Source organism: Propithecus coquereli, unplaced genomic scaffold (genome assembly GCF_000956105.1).
Source record: "Propithecus coquereli isolate 6110/MARCELLA unplaced genomic scaffold, Pcoq_1.0 Scaffold81, whole genome shotgun sequence".
In the NCBI taxonomy this organism is placed as follows: domain Eukaryota; kingdom Metazoa; phylum Chordata; class Mammalia; order Primates; family Indriidae; genus Propithecus; species Propithecus coquereli.
Window position 1 is genome coordinate 7,193,707 of NW_012154285.1, and position 19,154 is coordinate 7,212,860.

Here is a 19,154-nt window from a genome sequence, read left to right on the forward strand (position 1 = left end):
CCAATGTATATAAATTAGTTAGTGTAGTCCCTGGCACACAGTAGGTGATAAATACCATTATAGCTGTATTCAGCAGCCTTAATATCCTGGAGATGATGACAACGGTAACTTCACTCTCTTTGTTTAACTACGTGCCAGGCACTGTTCTAAGCACTTTACAAGTATTAACTCATTTAATCCTTTAACATCCCTGCTAGATAGATACCGTTATCATCTGTATTTTTCACAGGAGGAAAGCAAAGCACAGAGAGGCTAAGTAACTGTCCTACCATCACACAGCTAGAAAGAGGCAGAGCTGGGATTTGAACCTGACAGCTCAGCACCTCTCAGCCTCTGCACTATTTTTGCGTCCCGTGAGGCACCACACCTGCACCCCCCAGCAACACCCACACATTCACATGCCACCCTCGTTCCCGCCCACAACACCACCTGCCTGGGTCATTGGGAACACCAAGGGCTTCGTAAATTGCAGAATTCTTGGTCTATAACACTTGATATTTTGGTGGCTGTTTTGATGGGGGCAAAGAGGCAGGAAGAGGAACACTGTGGTTCCTTCATGTCCTCCAGCCAACACTGGCCAGGGTTTCGTTTTCTGTTTCTTTCCCCCACCTGGCGCCTGGGGAGGAGAGCGGAATGGATGGAGGCAGGTCTTCAAGATCTATTATTCATGGGAACTAAGAGAAGCTTTTCGGTTTTTTCTGATGTGGTCTTGGATTTCTTAAAATCCACACCCCAGGGAAGTGGCTGCGGCTGAACTGTGTGAGACAGAAAATGTCCTTCCTGTGGCCCGAGACTGGGTTACGACGTTACTTGGGGGAGGTGGGTTCCTGGAAACACCTGGGTGACATCCAGGGAGGGTCTTGCCTGCGCTGCTGCGGGACTAGAAGCTCTCTACGTGTTGCTTTTCACTCCAACCTCAAATAACCCCGTGAAGTAGGCGCTGCTACGTCCCCCACTTTGCGGACGAGGGAACGGAGGCTCTGAGAAGTTGAGCAATCTGCCCAGGCTCGGCCAGCTTGGCTGGGGGTTGCACGCAAAGCCTGCACCCTTAATCACCGTCCTGAAATTTGCACTGCGGACGAAAATGAGGGTGGCCCGTGTGGGGGCGGGGTGCAGGCTGGTGGGCACGGGGCACACTGGGATGGGGGCGTTGTGTAGGAGTGGGTCGTGGGTATGTGATGGGGCGTGCTCACATGAATGCGAGGGAGGGGTGGGGGTGGGGGGTGTGGTCAGGGGCGTGTTTGTCGTGGCAAGGCGAGAAGACAGGAAGAGCCCTTCTCCGGGTCCTAACTGCCTCTTCTTCGCGAGGATGAAGTGAAAATGTGCATTTTCCAGGGCAGGGAGCATCTTAGGCTAGAGCACTTGAGCTTTCTGTCTTGTAACAGAAACTGGCTCTGCCTGCTTGATAAGAGGTTCAGACCAAATCAAGGAGTTAGTGCGAGGAGTTTTGCCACATAGGAGAGGGAAGATTCTGTGAACTTGGGCCATTCTTTTCCAAATGCAGAAAGGAGCAGTTTCAGAAAAGGACATTCATTACCCTCTTTACAATAGCCCCAACAAGTGGTTTTGCTGCATGTGCTTGATTACCTCCAGTGACTGGGAACTCATTACCTATCGAAGTAGCATGCCCTCATTTTGATGGCTCTTAAGGTTAGAAGGCTATTTCTTATCTTAAACCAGCCTCTCCCTTACTGTACCTATTACCCACTGGTGCCAGGTCTGGCTAGGTGGCCCATGTTATAGGAATGATTATTCAAAGTAGTGGTTACAAATGCTGGCAGCAAAGGAAGACATAGCTGGGTTTGTAACCTGGCTGGCTCCCCGATTCCTGTCTGGTGATCTTGGGCAAGTTAATTTACTGCTCCGAGTCTCAGAAATGGGAATAAGTTCAGCGCCCATCTCACAGAATGGTGGTGTAGATGAAATGAGGTTGCTTATGGAAATCGCCCACCTGAAGGCTGGCGCTGTTAATTTCCGTGCTATCCCACGTCTGCAGAGCTGTGAAATGCACACTGCAAGGGCAGGGTAGAGAACGGGCCAAGAGCTCAGGCTCTGGAGCCACACCACCGGGACTCCAAATGTGGCCCCACCCTTTATTAGCTGTGCGACGTACGGAGGCCATTGCCATCTCCAGGCCTAGAGGGGCCGGGGAGGGAACAGTAAGTGGGTGCAGGAGAGAAAGGGCTGTAGGGAGAGGTCCTCCAAACAAGAGCTGTGACCTTCAGCAGAGGGCCACAGCCAACCCACAGTGGCCAGGGTGGGGGTCCAAGGGGTAGACACCCCAGCCTCTCTCTCCCTCCTCCCCCCCGGGTTCTGCTGGTCCTCCCATTGGACAAACCCAGCTACAAGCCAGAGGTGCTCCCACAGGGTCCCGCCTCCCAGGGCACAGTCCAGGGTGGAGGCGCACCGACCTGGGGGGGGAGTGAAAAGAAAACATGCCGCAAAGCTATTTGATTATTCAGTTGAATCACACGACGCTGTCACTATGCAACTATTTTTCTGCAGTAAAAATAGCAAGTTAATATGTTTAACCCAACAGATGATCGAGCAGGGTAGTCAGGAGGCTCATGGATACGAGACCCAGATTTGAGTTGTTGGATATTCCACCCGGCTACCGGCATGACCTTGACAAGCACGGGCCTCGGTTTCCCTGTCTGTATCGGGGAACTATCCCTGGGAATGCTGAGTCTCCCATCTATAATCTACAAAAATGCCCCTCGCTGAGAGGACCAGGATTGCTGCCGTTTTTTTGTTGTTTTTTTTTATTTCAGCATATTATGGGGGTACAGATGTTTAGGTTACGTGCTGCCGTTTTTTAAAGGGACAAGTGCTCCTGTCTGAGGATTTCATCCCCGAGGCAGAGGAGGGAGCGGAAGGACACCTGTGGTCTCCCGGGGCATGACGAGATTTAGGGCTGCAGATAAGTCAGCTCCAGCTGAGTTTTAATCAGAATGAATTTCACTGCCGCCCGGGCCTGAGTGGCAGCCAGGGGCCATTAAGCTAAATGACTTGTTTTAATACGAAGACCTGTCTAATCACGTTTTCCTGTTTGGGGCCAGTGTTGTCTGTGAGCGCATGCGTGAGCGCAAAAGTCAATCCTGGGCTTTTCCTCTCCCCTTGATCTCCACGATGTGGCTGGGGCAGAGATAAGCCCGGTTAACAACATGGCAAAAGCAAGTTTCTGCTTTATCGAGGAATCAGGTAATTGGCTGGACTGCGCAGGGAGCACCGAAGAGTGTTCTGTGAACAGCGTCTGGTGTTTAGGTTTATAGATTCAGGGCTCAGAGGGACTCCACAACCCAGGGGAAGAAGGAAAAGTTTGGGGTTCCCTTATCCAGCAGGAGACATGCTCCCCAGGATATCAATTCTGGGCGCTCTGCCCTGCCATGAGGGCGAGTCAAGTACTGCATTTATTTCTGCAGACTATTTCAAATGAGTGCCCCGTTGTAACTTATTGGCTGTGTGTCCTTGGGCAAATGACTTCACCTCTCTGGGCTTCAGTTTCCCAATCTGTAAAAGTGGGTAACGAAAGATCCTGTTTTCTAGGATTGGGATGAAGATCGAATGAGATGTTGCGGGTGAGACATTTAGTGCAGTTCCTGGCCCACAGTAGGCACAGGTGGAATGGGTTAGGGTGTGCTGCCATAAGGATTCCTAGAGTTCCAGGTTGGTTTCTCATGCTCCCTAGAGATGGTGAGTTAGCAGCGGGTGTCTGCTCTGAATGGTCCTCACTCAGGGACCCAGACTGAGGGAGGCTCCATCTTCATACATCCATGGTCGTCAGGACGGGAAAAGGGAAGTGTGGGGAAGTGTGCACTGGCTTTGAAGTTCACACTTAGAAATCTTCATTCGCCAAAATAGTTCATGTGGCCACTCCTCGCTTCCTCAGGGAAAGGGAGGGGCAATCCTACCACACAGCGGGGGGCCAAAAATATTTAGCCAAAGACAACCAGAGCGCTTGACAAATGACCCTTGCTTTAGAATTATCGTATCATTACGATCAGCGTACTGGTATTGCTGTATTGTTATTTCCATCATCCATGACTATTATCCTCCATGTACTTACTCTGGTTTCAAAAAGCCCGAAACTGGGCTCCCATCTCTTAGGAAAACGTAACCGAGATTATTATTAATAATAATAACTATAGTAATTATTATTAATAATAATAAATTAATGATAGCTTCCACTTGACAAGAGAGTGTTTTGTGCCAGGTTCTGGACTAAGGACTTCACAGATATTATCTCATTTAATCCTCACAGTTCCATTTTGAGATGGGTCCTATTTTTGTCCCCACTCTACAGATGAGGAAACTGAGGTGTAGGAAGGTAAACTTGCCCAAGGTGACCTGGCTCATAAATGGCAGAATGGGCTTGGACCTCAAACCCATGCCCTTAGTCACCTTGCTGAACTGTCTGCTAAGAACATGGGATCTTAGCCTCTGGATCTTTCAATGGAAGTTGGGGTTGTCTGAGTGGAGACACTATGCCCTATCATTTTTGACCCACAGGAACAGGGTTTCATCATTGGGCCCCCACTTTCTCTTTTCATCCCAGTTTCCCCTTCCTCCCTGTCTTCCATATATCCAGGCTCCTCCCCCATGAATTTTTCCATCCCCGAAACATTTTCGTGCTCTTTGTAGCCTCTGAGCCTTTGTTCACTCACTTCCCCCAGTCCATTCCTCTATCCTTTATGTCTCTCACACCCCAGCTCAGCCTTCGAGGTCCAGCCCAAATTTTCCCTTTTCTGGGAAGACGTCTTCACCCCTACCCTATGCAGAATTAATCCCAGAATCTGCCTGCTCCCATGGCATTTTGCACATTAATAAAATCTGAACCTTTTCTAGAGACACACACACTTAGCCTTTTCAGAGGAGGGAAGAAATTAGTCTTTGTTTTTAATTAATGCCAGCTCTCTCAGCCTGACTTTTAATACCGCCACCTCATTTGTCTTATTAAGTACTTAGTTTTGCTTTTAATTAGTGTTGTTTATTGTCACTGAATTTTAATTGCCAGTGCAGGATTTCAGCAGGCCTTGGTGAGGATGATTTAGAAACATTTCCTGCCCTCCATCGAGCCTGGGTGGCAGCTCCACCCAAGCTCCATGATGGGGTAGGGAGAGGTTCAAGGGGTGGCTGAAGGTTGGTATATTTTTCTCCAGGCTTCAGCCAACTCTGGTTGCTTTTGGAATCCCTGTTTGCTCCAAGGCAGCTTGGTCTCACCCTAAAACATACAGAGAGAACTCAGGGGGGCTACAATAGAAGAAATTCTATTCAAATTTTGCTTAAATTTGGCTTCTCAAATTTGAGAGGAACCAAAAAAAAGGGGGGTACATATTGGCTCATGGTAGCGAAAAAGGCTGTGATAGATTCAGGCGTGGCTGGATCCAGCATTCCAACAGCATCATCAGGAATTAGTCTCTATCTTCCAGCTCTGCCTTCATTCTTTTCCCAGGTGGTAGCAAAAGTGATCAACAGTAGCTACAGACTTCTGTTGTACCAGCTTAGCAAGCCCAATGAAAAGAGAATGCTTTTTCCCACAGAGTTCCAGCTAAAGTCTTAGGGCAGGCCTTCATTGGCCCAGACTGGGTCTTGTGCCTATTCTTGAACGAATCACAGTAGACTAAGGGGTGTAATACACTGATTGGCCAGGCATTGGTCACTGGTCCGCCTCTGGGGACCAGGTTTGGGCAAACCCCACCTGAGCCACACAAATTGATATTGAAAGAGAGATGGTTTCCTGAAGAAACTTGGGGTACTGTTACCCCCCAAAAAATGCTATCCAGGTAAATGCTAGACAGTCAAACACGAGAGATGTCTACTCCATACATCCACTGCGGTATCTCACGCATGCCTAAGCAAACAATAGGATTTAGACCTTTGTTTCCTCTCCCAGTCCTACCCTCAAATAACATTAACAGTGTCCTCCCTGACTGATACCTGGAGAACATTTTAGATTTACAAGACCCCTTCGTATGTATTAACTCATCAGCTCTTCCCCAACAACCCTGCGAGGTGGCATGACAAGGATAGGAATTTTTATATTCCCATTTTATAGATGCAAAACATGTCAGAGTCACACAGAGAATGAAGAGGGGAGCTAGTAGTGGATCCCAGGAATCTAGGTCTGAGCCAGCGATTGTCCCACCACAGCAGGCTGCTCTATTGGTCAGTTCTTGCTACATAACAAACCACCCCACAAATTGGCGGCTTAGAACAACAACCATTTATTTATGTCATAATTCTTCAGGTTGGCAGTTGGGTTGAGTTCTGCCAGGTGGTTCTTCTGGTCAAGGTCAGACTTGGATGATCTTGGCTGGGCTTGTTCATGTGTCTGTGGTTGGCTTATATGTTGGCTAGGACTGGCTGGTTTATAATGGGGAAGCTCTACCAGCTAGCACAACTGAGGCCTCCTGCCATAAGATTGCTCATCCTCTAGCAGGCTATCCTGGCTTCTCATACAGTGATTTCAGGGTTCCAAAAGTAGGAAAAGAGGCCAATTTCTAGAGGGCTAGCATTTTTTTTTTTTTTTTGAGACAGAGTCTCACTCTTTTGCTTGGGCTAGAGTGAGTACCATGGCGTCAGCCTAGCTCACAGCAACCTCACACTCCTGGGCTCAAGCAATCCTTCTGCCTCAGCCTCCCGAGTAACTGGGACTACAGGCATGCGCCACCATGCCCAACTAATTTTTTCTGTATATTTTTAGTTGGCCGATTAATTTATTTTCTATTTTTAGTAGAGACGGAGTCTTGCTCTTGCTCAGGCTGGTTTTCGAACTCCCGAGCTCAAACAATCAGCCCGCCTCGGCCTCCCAGAGAGCTAGGATTACAGGCGTGAGCCACCGCGCCCGGCCCGAGGGCTAGCATTTTTAAGCCTCTGAATGCATCAGATTTTCTACTGCCCGGTTGGCCACAGAAGAGTCTCATAGCCAGCTCAGACTTAGACGGTAGACAAACATATTTCCCCTCTGGATAGAAGGAGCTGAAAGGGGCAGGGATATAGGAATGGAAGAAATGGCATTATTTTTTGCAATCAAACCACCCCATCTGCAGTGGGCTTACCTCTCCATTTCCTGAGTGAGGGGGAAAAAAAGAGGGGGTCAGATGCACCTTGAGGGAGCAATGCTGGTGGAGAATATTTGGGGCACTGTGGCAAGCTACGGAGGCATTTAGTGCTCTTCAAATCATATCGTGTAAGTTACGACTCCCTTTCCCTGCTGGAGAGAAAGAACAGTGATGGATGATGATGGCGTGAGGATGATAGTGCCAATAGTTAACATTTACTGAGCCCATGTTAGGTTCCAAGTACCAAGCTGACTGCCCTGCCTGCCTCGTCAAACCTTATTCTTCACAACAACCCCAGAGACAGTCTAGTGGGTGGTAGCGATTGAGCATGTGGAGTCTGGCATCCGATCTTATAGGTACAAATCCCTGCTCTGCCAATCACCAGCTGGATGGGCAAATCGCTTACCCTTCTAAGCCTCAGTGTCCTCATCTGAAAAATGGAGGTAATACTTGTACCTTCATTCGTGTGTGTTGGGAAGCATTAAATGAGGTCATCCACAGCAAGCATTTAGCCCAGGGCCAGACACACCCTAAGCAGCTATTACAATGAGGTAGCCAGTGCTGCCATGACTGCCCTCGTTTTGCCGATGAGGATAGGCCCATGGATGTGAAGTATCTGCCCAAGACCCTGCAACTTGTAAGTGGCAGAGCCCTGGAGGAGGAGCTCTGTGCCAGTCTTAAAACCTGTAAAATTGGAACTGTCCTATGGGATTAATCGAAGGCTCATGGCAGGAACCCTCTGTTATTGCTATATGGCCATGGGAGAACCACGTGGAGGTGACAATGAGTTCACTTTGTTTCAAGGCCAAGAGCACAATGTTGTCTCTGTCTCTAGCACCTCTCAGGCCTGTCTCTGTCCTCATCTCTGGCACCAACCAGCTCAGCATGGAAGGAGCCAAACCCTGGTCATTCCAGCCTTGGCCAGGTTCAGGGGAGGCCGGGGCTGTCCCAGCTGGCTCTAGGAACAGGGAGAAGCCAACTGCAGCAGTCTGCACTATCTGGACGGGAGTAGATGTGCAAGGGTTGCCGGGGCTCTGAGAGCGGAGGCAGGAATGGCCAGGCAGGCAGGCGAGCAGAGAGGCCCTCAGCTCCGTCAAGTGTGGTTGACAAGGCGGGAGATTGCCATCTTCCTCTTTGCTGCCCCAAGCACCCTTGCCCTGGCAAGGGTGTGTAGAAATCCTAGGAGCCTGGCAAAGAGTCAAAGCTGGATGCGTGTTGGAGACACAATAGGATATATTCAGCTCACGTCACTGCTCAAAGCCTTGCTGTGGCTTCTGCAGTATCACTCGGACTGGAAGCCTACATGATCCTGGTGCTCTGACACCCCCCACTACTGCCCTGATCTCAGCCCCCCTTGCCTGCTCCACTCCAGCCACTCTGCCTTCCTTGCCATTTCTCCAACATACCAAGCATGTGCCCATCCCAGGGCCTTTGCACGTACTTTTTCCTCTCCCTGAAATGCTCTGCCCCAGACAGCCACATGGCTCAGCCCATTACCTACTTCAACTCTTTGCTCAAATAGCATCTCTCAGTGAGGCTCCCTCTGCCCACCTATTTAAAATCAAACTCCTCTCCCACTTCCCAATCCCCCCTCCCTGTTTTATTTTTTTTTAAGCATTCAGCACCAGCTGGCACATTTCACGCGTGACTTGTTTGTTTATTGTCTGCCTTCCCCACTGGAAGCTAAGCTCCATGAGGACAGTAATGTTTGTCTTTGTTTGTTTGTATTAATGCTGTGTCCCCTGTGCCTACAACAGTGTCTGGCACATAGCAGATGTTCTATAAATATGGTTTGATTCTTCCAATTTCCCAAGAGAAGCTGGCAATCTCCATTTTTAATTAAATTCTATGTGTTTAAGATATTGACTTAATTTTACTTTAAAAAATCCTTCATGAGTGGAACAAAACATATTTTCAGGCTGGATCTTGTCCATAGACACTCCCCCTCCCCCTACTTTGAGTTCCTTCATGTAAGTGCATTTCCTACCGGATCAGACAGTCTGAGTGAGTTTTTCCGGATACCTACCCGCGCAGTGATGCGCCGGACTGGGGACGAGGGGACGGGCAGGGAAAGAGGCGGAGGGGTGGAACTGGGCACTGGCCAAGCTGGTGGCTGCAGGTTCTGCTGCAAAGCATCTGGTTTAATTCCAAGAACGTTGGGACGGGGAGGCCGACTGTGGCATTGAACTCCACACAGACAGCTGCAGTTCGCACCGGTTCCCTGCGGTGCCCCGAGGTGCCGCATAAAGCCCCTGCCAGCCCAGCCCTGCTGGGCTACGTTCAGACACCTGCGACAGCTCCTCTCAGAAACTAAATGGGCTTTGAGTTGTTCTTTCCATTCAACTACAACTGGCAGAAGACCTCGGAGGTTCTGGGGGAGGGAAGCACCGTTCCTTAGCAAACAGTGCTAAAGGGAGAAGCAGGCAGAATGAATTGTAGAGGGGCAGAGGGAGGGCTCTGGAATCTGGCTCATCTGGAGTTAGGACAGGGTCTTCGTGGTGGTCGAAGATGCCTGGTGGCATAAGGCTTAGCACCAGGCTGTGGAGGCAGCCACTTACGTGCAGGTTTATTGGGTGCATTCACTGAGCTTTATGACTTACGTTAAGATTTATTGAACACCTACTATATACCGTACTCAGGACTGGCTGCCAAGTGAAAATGGATGGCCCCTTGTTCAAAAATTATTAAGAATTCCAAGACAATGGCAGCAGAGCATTAAGCCCAGTGCGGCGCCCTTCTGAACACAGGGCCTTCTGCACAGAGCCCTGCTCAGCTGCACAGTCACAGGCCTGTGAAGCCGGCCCTGTATGCACTGTGGGTGCAACTGTTGCACAAATACAGACCTGGGCTCTGCACTCAAGGATCTTACAGAATAGGTGGAAAGACAAACAGCAAATAAATAAAGAAGAATAGCAAATCGGGATAGATATCATAATGGCAGTGAACTGGATGAGGGTGAGTAATCGGGTGAGGGGAGATGACTCAGATGGTGTAGTCAGGGATGGCTTCTTGGAGGAAGTGACATTTGAGCAGAGACCAGCAGAGCCATGTGACAGCGGAAGGAAGAGGCTGTCAAGGCAGAGAGAACAGCAGAGGCAAAGGCCTGGAGCTGGGAAGGCCAGCGTGACCAGGCCGCGGTTGGATACAGGGAGAGCCGCAGAGAGAGGGTCATGGCAGTTCTTAGAGATCACAGAGAGGGTCTTCAATCTTACCCTCCGTGCAACAGGCACCCATCGGAGCGCTTTATTATTTTTAAATTATGTTTTGTAAAAAAAAAAAAAAGTTCATTTAGTTTTGAACGAGGAACATATCCACAAGGTTGCAAATACAAAAGAATAGATCCTGAAATGTCTCCTTCCCCTCCCAGTCCCAGCTCCCCAGGCCCCTCCCCGGAGGCAAGCAATGTATCAGCTCCTTGTGAATGCTTTGCAGAGACACTTAGGCACATCAACCAAAAAGCACACGCACATACTCTACTTTCCCGTGTACGCAGATGATGGCTTTCTGGACCATCATCCTACACTTTGATCTTTTCACAAGACAGTGTATCTTGGTGACCAATCCCTATCGGTCACAAGTAGCTTCATTCCTTACGGCTGTGTAGCTCTCCACCGTGCGTGTGTACCATCGTCCGGCTACCCAGTGCTGATTGTTAGACCTTTAGATTGCTTCATTGTAGGAATTTAAGCAGGACCTTGGGAAGCCCACTTACACTTTCCGTGACTCAGTGATTCCATCTGTAAAATGGGATAAGAAGAACACATACCTCATAAGGCGATTGCGAGGGTCAAATGAGAGAAAACTCGAAACATGCTTAGCATGTTGTAAACCCTTGATGTTTGAACTTTTAGGTGGTGGTGTTGCTTTTGTGACTGAAAGTAGACTGTTCTTTAGAGCTTGTGCCAGGATGGTAGGGCAGTCTCTGCCTAGCTAAGGAAAAACAGCTGGAGTCTCTGGTTTCTGGGAGAGGAAATCATTTTATGCTTTCTGAAGTTGCAGCTGTAGGACTGGATCTAAGCCACTCCTTTGGCCCTACCCAAGCGAAGCTTGTGATCTCTCAGAGTCACCTGGCAAGGGGCTGGGTGGGCAGGTCTCTGAGCATTTCCAAGGCTGAGAGATGGGAATATGACCAGGGGCCAGAGGGCTGGCACTGGATGGTCACCAATGTCCCAGACACTGATCAGAGCCCAGGAAGAATGAACAGGTGTGAACAGAGTAGTGAGTAGGCACATGAGCCTTGGAGTCAAAGTTCAAATCCTGGCTCTGCTACTTAGTAGCTGTGTGATTTTGAGCAGGTGACTTAACCACTCTGAACCTGAATTTTTTTTTTTTTGCCTGTAAAATGAATATAATACTGTCTACCTTGTAGTAGGATTGTAAGGATTAAAGCAAATAATGTAGGCATGGAATTTGGCACATAGTAGGTGCATAGGTGCCCAAGAAATGTTAGTTATTATTGTTAAATCAACCACAGGAGAAGCAGGAAAGGGAATTACCATTTTACAAGTGCTTAGTGTGTGCTCAAGAGTATAGTCAGTGCTGAAATTCATCAGCTCAGTGACGCCAAGCTTCTGCAGTGGTCCTAGCGCTGGAAACCTATACCATTTATATGACACATCCACTTATACTTTTGCTTCTGATATGCACATTTGGTTTCCCTCTGCTGGTCCTCCCTGGGGCTCTGGCCTCCTGTCTGTTACGGCGATGGTTTCCCTGTTGCAGGCAGTGGGGAAGGGGGAGGGGTCTGAAAACGTCAGAGGCTCGCCATCGGACTTGCTCCTTTTCTGTCGATCCGCTCTCACATCCGAGACCTTGGCTGGTCTTCATGGAGCATCAACTGCAGGCAGGTAGGAGAACATCTTAGGATCGTGCTCTGTAGGGTTAGCAAAAAGCTAAGCAACCTCCAGGGGTGACATAGTGAGCTCGTGGCTCAGAACGATGCTTTCCTAAGATTCTCCTGTGTACACACATGCGAGGTCAGGTTCCCTAGAAGCAAAACCTGAGATGGGGATTCTTATGCCGGTAATGGACTCGGGGTACTCTAAGGACGAACCTGCAAGGGACCGAGGGAAGCAGGACAAGGTGGCCGAGGAAGCGAGACGAAGATGTGGTGTCAGCCAGGGTCTGGCCTCGGCCCAGTCCATGGGGAGCTCTGGAGTGCGATGGCACCACAGACCCATCCCACCACCCTCCCCTATCCGCTAGTCATTGGCTTTGGGCTGGCTGCTCCCCGGTATCTCTGGGCAAAGCAGTTCCTGGTGGCTGAGGGCGATTCTCTGGCAAATGGCGCTCCTAGAGGCTGTGGGGGGAGGGTGCGCCAGCTGTAGGGGGATCTGGACGGGGCACCCACAGTGACCATTACGACACCTCCCCCCGTCCCAGATCTGCCTGTGGACACACGCCCTCCTTTCCCTGGGCCTGTTTCTGCAGTTGTTCAAATAGCCTTGACTGCTCAGATGTTTTCCTCTCCCGGTCCAGGCTGGGGCAGGCTCTGGACAAAGAGTCCAGTCCTGGGCTGTTCGGTGCACTTAGAGCCCCGAGTGGCCAAGCTACCCTAACCAGGGCTGTCCGGGGTGGCTTCCGGCCCGGAGGGATGGATCGGGTGGTTTCTACTGGGTGGGCGGCCAGTAAGTTTGGACTTTGCAGGTGGAATTTTAGCGGGAAACAGCACTCCTGGTGTGCGTGACTGAATGCAGGAGGGGGTGGGCAGCTGGGGTCGGCTCTCAGGGCAACAGGATTTGGAGATCGGAGTTCCCCGGAGGCGCTCCCTCGCCCCGCGTTACTCTTCCTCCCAGGGTCCTCCGAGGGCAGCGTCTCCTCTCTGCTGCCAAGCAGGAGGCGAGGCGTTCGGTTGAAGTTGCAGCTGTCCAGACCAAGGGCAGCCGAGGTGGCTCATTACCAGGGACTGAGGCTCTGCACCCAGCAGGGGCCGGGGGCTGCCAGGGGCTCCAGGGAAGCCTGCTCAGCTTTCAGCACAGGCCATGATGAGACATTAAAGTCCCTTTCGGCAGATTTCCTTCACAACAGGAGCCGTCTCTCCTTCCTTTCTGTTTTTGCAGTGGAAACAATGAAATGGTCATGTTAATCCGGGAAGATTATGGTAACCACATGGGCGCAGACGAAATAGCTTTTCTATAAGGGGTCTTCTCTGCACGTATCCAACCGGCAGCCCCCGCTGGCTCCCCACACACAAAGATTCAATAATTGCAAAGGCCGCGGGATAGGAAAGGGGGTTCACCTCCCAACTTTTTGTCTATTCAGCATCACGGAGAGCAAGACTGTGTTATAACAAGACCTAAAGGGGCATCGGGACCCCCTGGACACACAGCACCAAGTTCTGTCTGGTTTTTAAATAATTATAATGTAATCTCCACGGCCCCTTCCCTTCTTCTTTGGTGAGAGCTTTGGAGGGGCGGGAGGCAGGTTCAGAGATGACATGAGCCCGGCTGAGCTCAGCTGCACCGACGTCCGTGTTGTTGGAGGCTCGTTCACATATTCGGCAAATCTTTGCGAAGGATCTCCTGGGTGCCAGACGCCTTGCTAAGTGCTGGAGATTAAGCAGAGAACAAAACGGAAAAGATTCTGCCAGGAGCTTACATACTGACAGGGAGATTCAAACTCTGAGCAAATAAATATAAGAATAAATAATACTAAACTGGGGTAGTGATAAGAGCTACAAAGAAAAATAAATCGGAGTGAAGGAGGCCAGAGTGCAGGAGATGGAGGAGGAGCTGTTTGAAATTGAGTGGTCAGGGAGGCCTCTTGGAGGAGGTGGCGTTTAAGAACAAACCTAAACAAGGGAGTGAGTGAGCCAAACAAGCATGTGTAGGGAGGGTTCCAGGCAGAGGGAAGACAAATGGGATGTGCTTGGGGTTCAAGGAACAGCAGGAAAGCCTGCAGGGATGGGGAAGACGGCATGAGAAGAGTAAGAGGAAAAGGACAGAAGGAGGCTACAGGGAGTCAGGCTGTGCTAAGGGGGTTAGTCGAAGAGCAATGGGGAGCCATTGAAGACTCTTGAGCAAAAGCGTGACATAAGCTGACTTGCTTTTTTGTGGTAAAGGGAAAGACATAAAGTACGTTCATGCTAAGTGTTTAGCTTGATGGCTTTTGCAGATTTATATACCTGGTTAATGACGATCACGTATCAGATCACGATAGGGAACATCTTCACCCCACAGGGGCCTCCTCCTGTCCCTTCCCAATCTACACCCTCCCCAAAACTTGCGATTGGTCTGCTATGATTTCTGTCACCATCAAGTAGCTCTGCCTGTTCTTAACCTTCACGTCAACACTATCCCGTGGTGTAGTCTCTTCCGCTTCTGGCACCTTTCGATCTGTGGGTCCGTCCGTGTTGTCACGTGCAGTATATCAGGGGTTTGTCACTGCTCACCGTCATCCCACTGGCGACTGCACGACGGCTTCGTCTGCTCTCCTGTCGGTGGGCGTTGGAATCGTTTCCAGTTTTTAACTATTGTGAATAAAGCTGCTATGAACGTTCGCGTACATGTCTTAGAACGTAAGCACTTTTTTCTCTTGGGTATACGCCTAAGTCGGATTCCTGGGCTGTAGGGTAGGGGAAGGCTTAGCTTTCACAGACGCTGCCACACAGGTTTCCGAAGCGGTGGTTCCATTTTTTCCAGCTTCATTGAGGTAAAGCTCACCTCATTGTATGATACAATTGTGTGATACAATTGTGAATTGTATGATACAATTCACCCGCATAAAGTGGACAGTTCAGTGGCCGTTAGCGTAGTCACCGACTTGTGCATCCAATCACCATCGTAACTTCAGCACATCTTTATCACCCCCACGAAGAAACCTTGTGCCCCACGGCCTCCCCCCGTCCCAAGCAATCACTGATCCACTTTTCGACTCTGACAGATTTCCTATTCCGGATGCCTCACATAGGCGGAGTCGCACACCATGTGGCCTTTTGTGTGGCGTCCTTCACTCAGCGTCCTCCAGGGCTCACCCAGGTCGAGGCAGGGATCAGAACTTCATTTGTTTTTTTGTGTGGCGTGGCATGGCTATAACACGTTTTGTGTATCCATTCATCAGTTAGCACATATTGGGTCGTTTCTGCTTTTATAAATAATGAACGAAATGGGTCAAGGGTAGTCGGGCGACCAAGGAGGAACTGAGCAGGGACGGTGGCAGTTTGGATCGGCACGGTGACAATGCAGGCTGAAAGCAGTGTGCAGATTCTAAATCTATGTTAAAGATCAAGCCGCTAGGATTTTCTGATGGTTTGGATGTAGAGGTTTTTTGGTTTTGTTTTTTAATAAAAAGTCCAGGGGTGACTCTAGGGTCAATAAGTCAAATCACATGCTTGGAAGAAAGACCCTGGATTCGAGCTAGGAACTCTGCCCGGCACCCTGTTGGATGTGTGGCCTTGTGTGAACGATGAACGGGAAGAGCTTGGGTTTAAGGGAGGGAGCTCTCTGCCCTGGTCTGTTTCTTGCCATAAGGTAGCTGTGACTTCCAGCGAGACGCTGTCCCTCTCGAGCTCTAAGGTTTTTCCACGTGGAAAACGGAGAAGATAGACGAGGTTCCCTTTCTTCTCTGTGTCCCCTGGCGTGCATAGCACAGAACAGGGACTCGAGGAATAAGGAGTGGCCAAGTGACGGGGTGATGTCCTCTCTGGGTTGGTGTTTTCCAGGAGCACGAGACTCCCGCCATGACTGACACCGTGTTCGGCAGCAGCTCCAACCGTTGGGTGCATTCCAGCGACCGGCCCCTTCAAGCCAAGTAAGTTGCTGGGTCTTCTCGGGAGTGGCTTGTCTTGAGTCAATGAGGTTCTGACATTCTACACTTGAAAGAAGGAAAGGACAGCGAGAAAAGAAATAGAATTTCCTTCCTAGGGGTTGCGGGGCAAAAGAACCTAATGGGAGTTTTGTCGTGGAAACTTTTCCCCTGGTTCGACTGCTTTGCAAGGTTGGAAGAACGAGATTAAATTCTGAGCTCCGTGCTGCATATTAGAGGTGGCCTGGTGGGATGGAAAGAGAACGGACCTGGTGGTCAGAACAAGTTACCCTGACTCTGATTTGCAGAAGTGTGTTTTATATTTTGGGCCTGATCGTGTAAAAGTTAGGAGATTTCACATAAAATCCAGATTTCTGACACGTTTTCAAAAGATCAGAAGACGTGACAACACGGGGCCAATAATTCAGCAAGAGCCGAGTGGCAGCTGTTATCTTTAGACTGGCGAGAGCTTTCCAGTTTTCCACAATCCCCACCATTCCCTGTTGTCTCCAATACCTAGCCTACCTTCGACACTTATGTCACCCACCCATGTCTGTTGGTCTCCCTGAAATAGATGACCTCTAAGTGTCTTTAACTGTGAACTTCTGTGGATTTTACGGTGGGTAGTATTTTAGAGCCAGTTTAAGAGTTTAAATTCTAGGTAGGGCAATTGAAAAGATGGTTATTTTTGTGGAAGGAATAAATGTCACGGTGTGCTAATAATTGTGGCTTGCCCAAGGGACGTGAAAAGGCTTTCGAACAAAGATTTTTCCTGATTGGAGGAAGAGCAGCATTTCCCTAAATTCGGTCATTTGAGCACTCACTTTACAATTTTTACCTTATCTATGAAATATCACTATTGTCTTCTCTAAATTGACAACTTACAAAACATAAATGCTTTTATTTAAGAAAATGTTAGGTCCCAAGTGGATCTAAGTGGATAATTAGTTCACGCTTTCCATGAACAAAGGTAATAATACAAATAAACAGTTAAAAGAAAAGTGTTATTACATGGTAGCCACAAATGGTAGCCTCCCAAAGCTCTGGGCCTGAGACCCGCTTTCCACTTAAAAAATGAGCGAGACTGTTAAAGTCTAAAGGGCACCACACTGAGACTTTCTCCTTGAACTAATCATAAGGTTAGAAAGAAGATTAAAAAGGGAATGTCTTTCTTTGTCCATTTTTCAATAGTGCCCTGTCATTTACTATCTTTAATTTCTGTTCTTATTTTTATTGGATAATCCTTTCCTTTTTGGGGGCTTTTGTGTTACTCTCTAACTACTTGGGTTATATCTCTACCTTGTATTAATATATGAGCCTTCCCTCTTTTCTAACATTAGGAATTATACATGTGATACACAAAGTACCACATTCAAATTATCCCACGAGCTTCAACATACAGTATTTTCATTATTTTTCATTTCTATGTATTTTTAAATTTCTCTGATGATTTCTACTTTAACCCTCGAGTCACCTAGAGGTACATTGAAAAATTTCTAAATGTTTGGGGATTCTTACTTTATTAATTTGCTATTAATCTCTAATTAATTGCATTTTGGTTGGAGAATGTGACCTATATGATACCGATTCTTTCCTCTGTTCACTGAGTACAAAGGCAAAACGTGCATTCTTGAATCATGATTTGGAAGGTCACACATATTAAAATAAGCTTGTTGTGTTCATAAATGTTTTTACCTTAACTATATTTTTGTGTGCTTGTGAGTGTTATGTTGAAGTCTCCTTCAATCATAGTGGATTTTTCAATTTCTCCCTGTGGTTCTATCAGGTGGCTACAGGTTTAGAGTTGGTATATATCACTGAAGAATTGAATTTCATCATTATGTAATGTCCCTCTTCATCTTCATCTTTAATGATTTTTTGTCCTAAACTCTATGTGATATCTTTGATATTAAAAAGCAATACCAGCTTTCTTTAACTACATTAGTATTTTTCAATCCTTTTATCTTCAGTATTTTAGTCCCTCTTACAAAGAATATTTAGCTAGATTTGGGGGGGTTTTTGTTGTTTAATTCAACATGATAATCTTTGTTTTTAAGCTGATGATTTTAATCCATTTACATATATTGTAATTATCAGTAAACTCTTTCTGTAAAAGACCAGATAGTATATATTTCAGGCTTTGCAAACCGTAAGGTCTCTGTCACAACTACTCAACTTTTACCATCATGGTGCAAAATCAGACACAGACAGTATGTACCTGAATGGACATGGCTGTGTTCATTTCAAAATCTTATAAAAACAGGTGGCTGACTGTGTTTGGCCGGCAGGGTACAGTTTGTTGATCCATTGTATAGTTTAACTTTTCTACTCTCTTACTTTATGTTTTCTCTTTTTCTGTGGTTCTTCTGTCTCTTTCCTTGCCTTCTATTTTTATTAATTGGGTTTGGGGCTTTTTAAATTCTGTTTTTCTCTTTATTGGTTTGGGAATCATATATAGTCTATTCCTATTATTTTCATGGTTATCCTTAAAGTGTGATGATTCATAACTAACCGCGTCTAAAGTTAATCACTATCTCGACATCTCCCTCCGGTCAACACAAGGCACTTAAAACATTCTAATAACATTTCGGTTGTGACTCTCCCCACCTATATGCTGTTCTCTAGTCTCTTAGTTTAATCCTCTGTTAGACATTATTATGTTTACACAGGCAGTTTTTGTTTAGATTTACCTACCTGTTTTCTAGTTTCTCAGTTCAATGTTCAAACCTTCCTGAGTCTTGGTTCTTTTTAGGATCACTTTACTTCTTCCTGGAGTACATCCTTCCATTGGGTGAAGCTCTATTGTTGGTAACTTATTTCGGATTTTGTGTATCTTAAAACGCCCACTTATCCCTCATTCTTGCAGTGTTCTAGGGGACTTTGAAGGTGTGGTCATGTTCTTGAGCATCTGCTGAGAGTGTTAAGTCACCAAATCGCCCTTCTTTTGTAGCTGGTGTGTCTGCAGTGCCATGAGCTTAAGTGTGTATTTCTTATGTTTTTCCTGCTCGGTGCACGTTGTGCTTCCTTTTTTCAACAGTTCTAGAAAATTCTCAGCATTATCTCCTCAAATACTCTCCTTTCTTCAATTCTCCCTGTTTTCCCCATCTGGAATCTGATTGGATATGCACTAGCCCATCCATGTAGTTTATCCTTTCTCTGATATCTTATATCTCTTTACCTTCCTGCTGCATTTTGGGCAATTTCTTCACCTCTCTCATCCTAGCCATACTCTATCTTAGAACATATTAATCACCCCTTAAACCATCCCATTGCACTTTGGGAATTTTAATAGTTACATATTTTATGTCTAAAAAATTACTTTTCTTTCTTTTTACTATGTTCCTAACCCTT

At 47.6% G+C, this 19,154-nt stretch overlaps 1 protein-coding gene across 1 annotated transcript in view; it reads left to right on the forward strand.

Annotated features, from left to right (window-relative positions):
* Window positions 1–19,154, forward strand: part of RPH3A (rabphilin 3A) — a 106,600-nt gene that overhangs the window by 28,253 nt on the left and 59,193 nt on the right. Inside the window, exon 5 of the mRNA XM_012663538.1 lies at window positions 15,721–15,809. Coding sequence (XP_012518992.1) covers window positions 15,739–15,809 — 71 coding nt within the window. The 5' untranslated portion in view covers window positions 15,721–15,738. The remainder of the gene's footprint in view (window positions 1–15,720; window positions 15,810–19,154) is intronic.